A 5,294-nucleotide genomic window follows, 5' to 3' on the forward strand; every position below is an offset into this window, starting at 1 on the left:
ATTACATGAATCTCCGCTCTCCATAAAGTTGTTTGTCTTGTTTCTTTCAATAAAGTAGTTTGTCTTGTTGTAATAATTATGTTTTACTTTATGGTTTTGTCTTGGCTTGCCTTATGCCTTGGCTTTTGACAGTTGTAAAAGTCTTAGTAAGCATGCTTTATCTTTTGTCCATTTGTCCAAGTCTTGATCGGTGGGCTTGGCTTTCTAAAAAGGTGTGCTACAGGTCATGATCACTTGAGAAGTCATGATCTATGTTGTCGTATCTTTATCTTTATCTTTTGAAAAAAGATAGTGGTCCTGTCCTATCTTCTCTGAGAATTCTCCTATATAAAGGATTCTCCCATTGCTTGTAAGATATAGAATATAAAAGTTTGAAGCAATAAACTCTCGTGTGTTTTTATCACTATGAATCTATAAACCTCTCTCCTCTCTCTGCAAATGAAGCTCTCTAGAGAAAGAAAAAGAATAAAGAATTAAATTTGTTCATTTTGAAACCTAAGGAAGTATGCTCTACACTTGCCTTCTAGTAAGGATCCTGTGCATCAGAAAACTTTTGATCGTTTTCTTATCTGGTTTGGTACCCTGTTTTAGACTAAAGGAAAGTCTGTTTTGGGTTGTATAACCCGAGATAAAAAATATTTTAAAGGTTTTTCTGATTCCCCATTTGAGTATATCGACGGGAAACCGACGACGTAAATTCCAGAGGTGATCCTGAATAGGCACTAGTCTGGTCTGCACTATTGGATAACAAGTCACGTACCCTAAATGATAACAAGTCACGTACCCTAAAAACCAATCTCTTAAAGATCCAGTGAATCGAGAGCTGAATTCTTTAAGGACTGTTTGAGATGATGCTCTAGTTCTGAGCATCTGAACATCTATCCATGTTGAAAACTCTTGGAATCGGACTGGCCATTTGACTTTTGGGATATCATCAAAGGTAAACCATGGGCCATTTGAAGGTTTAGGAGGATTGTCATGAGAAGGTATAGTGGGGTTGGTATCTGACTCTGCTTCTTCAATAATCGGTGTTGTTGAAGGAGGAGATGAAGGAGATGGATCATTGGACCCTGTAGAGGGTTGAACCATTAACAATTTTGAGATCTGTCTGTCTATTTTAATTGGTGAATAGAGGAAAAACTTCTCTAATGGCTTCTCATCCAACTCAGAAAATCTTGCTCCTGTTATTCTTTCTTCATCCTGTATTAAACACCTTGCCTCAAAAATAGAAAACCTTGTTGAATATTCTTATGTCCCTGATTCAGCCTAGATCAGTGAATCTTCTATGCCTCTCATAAGCCCATACAAACTATATCAAAGACCAAACTCCTTTACCCGGAGTGTTAGGACTTTGATCTCAACCAAAAGACCTGCTCCTAAAGAATATGTCCAGTCATCCCGACTAGACCAGTGTGCTCTTCAAGCAACACAATCAGAACAGTATGTTTCCCTAGAGATTCCAAGGGATCTTGTCTCCCATTGGAAAAAAGAAGAATTCATGAAGATCACTGGTACTGTAATGGAGGAGGAGATGAGAGTAAAAGTGGTTGAAGATGGAGGCCTGGAAAGTAGATAAGGAATGAGATTTTGATCTCCCTTGATATGTTGGACTGAAAAATCATATATTGGAAAACCATGTCTTAAGACGAAAAAGGTGTTTTTCTGGAAGTGTCTTGTTTTTTAAATCAAGAATCTTCGGAAAAAAGGAGTTGTCTAATCTGACAAGAAAATTATGGCCAATGAGATGAAATTCAAACTTTTGAATTCCATATTTTATGGCTAAGATCTCCTTGTAGATTACGTGATAGTGTTTTTTCGATTCTTTGAACTGACCACTGCCATGAGCACAGTAAGCTTCTTTTCCGTCAAGCTTTTCTAAAAGTACTACACCCCAATACTCATCACTTGCATCTATTTGGAGAATGCGCTGTCCTTCAGTGGGAATCTTTAGTGGAAAAGGATATTGGGTAATCTTCTTTAGATGTTGAACTACAGTAGTTTGAGAGGGACCCCATGATGGGGCAGATTTCTTAAGCATTTTTTACAGCTGGCTGGTGTGGATAATTCACAATGCCTAGAAATTGCTGAATTTGTTTTCTGGACAAGTGTTCATCAGGAAAATAGACTAGCTCTTGAGCTATGTGTGGACTAGGGCGATAATGGCCATCTTTAATGACCATTCCAAGAAATTCTACAGAATCATGGCCTAGGATGCTCTATTTGTCAGAAAGCATGATGCCATGTGAGTCCACAATCTTGAGAAAGTGGGAAAGTAAATCTTGATAGGAGTCATGGTCTTTAGAAAATAAGAGCACATCATCTATGTAGATAAGTGCATGGTGGAGTATGGGTTCAAAGATTTTGATCATGGCTTTTTAAAAAAGTGAGGGTGCCACTTTAAGGCCAAATGGCATTCTTTCCACTAATAGTGGCCATTTGGAATGCAAAAGGCAGTTTTATGAAGGTCAACAGGATGAATTCCTAGTTGCCAGAATCCAGCTTTAAGGCCAAATTTGGAAAAGACCTTGGCATCACGTATATGGACAAATAAAGACTGAATTTTTGGCAAAGGGAACTTATCATCACAGAGAAAACAGTTAAGAGGCTGATAATCTATGACAAGATGTTTTTTGCCTCGGACTTTTTTGGACCGTTTTTCCACATAGAAGGCTTGACATGCCCAATCTGAACTTGTGGGTTCAATAAGCCCTTGTTGAAGTAATTGGGAGCATTCTTGTTGGGCTAATTTAAAATCAAATGGCGTCATACCAGGATGGGTAGCTTTGGTAGGATTGATGCCTTCGTTAAGCTTAAACGGAAGCTTAATGAAGAAGTCTTTATTTTTCCACAATGGAGATGGATGTGATAATTGACTATGGCTTTCTAGATAAAAAAGAAGAAACCAAGTTTTAAATGAGTCATATGAAGAGGGAGAGTTTAAGATGGAGAACAGTCTCAGGACATCAGTGTATGGTTGAAGCATTTGTTTGTACCGAATCCCAGAGGCTATAATATGAAGGTTTTTAATCAGGTGAAGTATGTCAAACCCATTTTAAAGATCCTTATCAGGTAGATTGGATCCATCAATTTTGATCCAGAGAACACAGTTTGGGAAAAACTGAATTCTTCATGGTATGAAAGATGTTATCACGTTGTACCTCCGCATCCTCTTTTACTTGCATGTTGAGAGCATGCCTAGCAACCATTAATTTACCATCAACAGGATATTCTATACCATCATTAGCATCCTCCAAAGGTGGCATAGGATCATCATCCGATTCACTCTCGGTTTCCACATCACCATCATCCCTCAAGATCATTGCTCTCTTATTTGGGCATTGAGATGCAATATGACCTGTCCCCAAACATTTAAAACACTTAATATCTCCATTTCTAGAGTGTTGGGAATGCTTTGGTTGCCTCCCTCTTTATGATCCTTGATTGGCTCAATCTTAGGCTTTGAAACAACCTTTTCATCTTTGTTCCATTTTGACTTCCATGAGGAAGATGAACCCAAATTGGTTCTAGTGGAACCTTTCTTTTTCAGTTTTCGTTCCACTTTCATGGCCATATCTTGACTTAAACCATGTAAAAATCTTGCCATAGTGGCCTCTCGTTCTTCTTCAATGTTGGCTCAAATCATGATTATTTCCATCTCCTTGTGGTAATCTTCCACACTTCTAGAACCTTGTGTAAGACTTTGAAGCCTTTGGTGTAGCTCCCTATAATAATAAGTAGGAACAAATCTCCTCCTCATGATGGCCTTCATCTCCTCCCAAGTGTTTATAGGCCTGTCATGATTTCGTCTCCTACTCAAAACAAGTTGATCCCACCAAATAATAGCATAATCAGTAAATTCAACAGTAGCTAGTTTTACCTTTTTCTCCTCAGAGTAGTTGTGGCAATCAAATACTAGCTCCACCTTTTCTTCCCACTCCAAATAAGCTTCCTGATCATTTTAACCTTGAAAAGAAGGAATTTTCAGTTTGATACTCCCCAAATCACGATCTATCCATCTTGCCCTTCTATCATCTCTTCCACGCATGTCAACAGTGGCCTGGTCATCAAAATTATCTAAGTCATCACCATCTTCTTCTCCCATGGCAGCACGCCCTTGATTGCCTCTTACATTAGGAGCTATTGGTTGTTGCCCCCTTTGCAGATTGGCTATGGCAGTGTCTTGCCTCTCCAATTTGTCACGGATCTCTCCAAACATCATATTCATGCGTAGCCTTGAGCATGATTGATTGGTCTATAGCTTCTGGATCTTTTGACATATTTGTGATCTGAAAAGAATGTTAGCAAAAGGACCTCACAACACTCCCTCACGTGTTTCACTCAATTTGATGTCACTTAACTCTCATGTTTAACACACAAAATGGCTTTTTCCCTCTAACGATCTCACAAACTTTTGCCTTTTACCACACTTAATTCTCTCTTTCAGTTCTTTATTGAACTAAATAAATAAAATTAAGAAAAAAGCCCAAGTGGCACACCAAATATGACAATCCAGCACACTAACAAAGAAAAGAAATTAAGAGGACACAAAGAATGAAAAGTAAATTGAAGAAAGGAAAGCAAGCAAAGCAAGACAATTGATATTGTGTGTAAACTAAGTCAACGAAAATGAATAACTAAAATTCAATTTGATGAAAGTAGAAATACTTTAATCCTTTTGTAATATTTTTTTTTGTACATTTTTCTCTTTTTTTTCTTTTGATAGTCAAAATAAATAAGACATTCAAACCTGATTAGAAACTAGCTCTGATACCAAATGATACAAATCCCACAATGAAACTTTGAAACCCACTCTTAATTTGAAGTTTCAACTTCCCAAGAAAGTTCTAAACAGATTTAAGACAAACAAAACCTTGAGCCAATGCTTAAGAAAACATGAACCAAAGGTATAGAGAATGATATTGGTGCCACACTCAAGAAATATATGAGAAGGTGAGTGATAAGTCTAAATTTGGAATGATACAAGAAAACAAATTCTTGATAAGTTCACTAGTTCTCAAAAGAACCAAAGAAAGAATAATCTTTCAGATTCAAATAACATTAATCTCTAATCCTCCTCATAGCAAGGTTGCTGAGTTTAAATAGGCTAAAATAAACCCAAGATCCTAAAAATACAAATGGAAACATTGGAACAACCCTCCAAGTAGGTTTGTCAAAGGATGCTTCAAAAGTCTTCACCAACCCACCACAATTAATGCTATCTTTGACAAACTTAATGATAGCCTACTATATTTAATGCTATCATTGAAAAAATTAATGTTAGCCCACCATTATTG

The 5,294-nt window shown here is 37.3% G+C and overlaps 1 protein-coding gene across 1 annotated transcript; it reads right to left on the reverse strand.

The window, feature by feature from the left end:
* Positions 1 to 2,422: 2,422 nt before the first annotated feature.
* On the reverse strand, positions 2,423 to 3,604 carry LOC112099530. Its single transcript, XM_024186916.1, has 3 exons — positions 3,421 to 3,604; positions 3,152 to 3,355; positions 2,423 to 2,883 (listed from the first exon to the last, which is right to left on the reverse strand). The coding sequence occupies exons 1-3, from the start codon at positions 3,602 to 3,604 to the stop codon at positions 2,423 to 2,425; spliced, it is 849 nt and encodes a 282-aa protein (XP_024042684.1).
* Positions 3,605 to 5,294: the final 1,690 nt, after the last annotated feature.

This window comes from Citrus clementina, unplaced genomic scaffold, assembly GCF_000493195.1.
Source record: "Citrus clementina cultivar Clemenules unplaced genomic scaffold, Citrus_clementina_v1.0 scaffold_9, whole genome shotgun sequence".
Classification (NCBI taxonomy): Eukaryota; Viridiplantae; Streptophyta; class Magnoliopsida; order Sapindales; family Rutaceae; genus Citrus; species Citrus x clementina.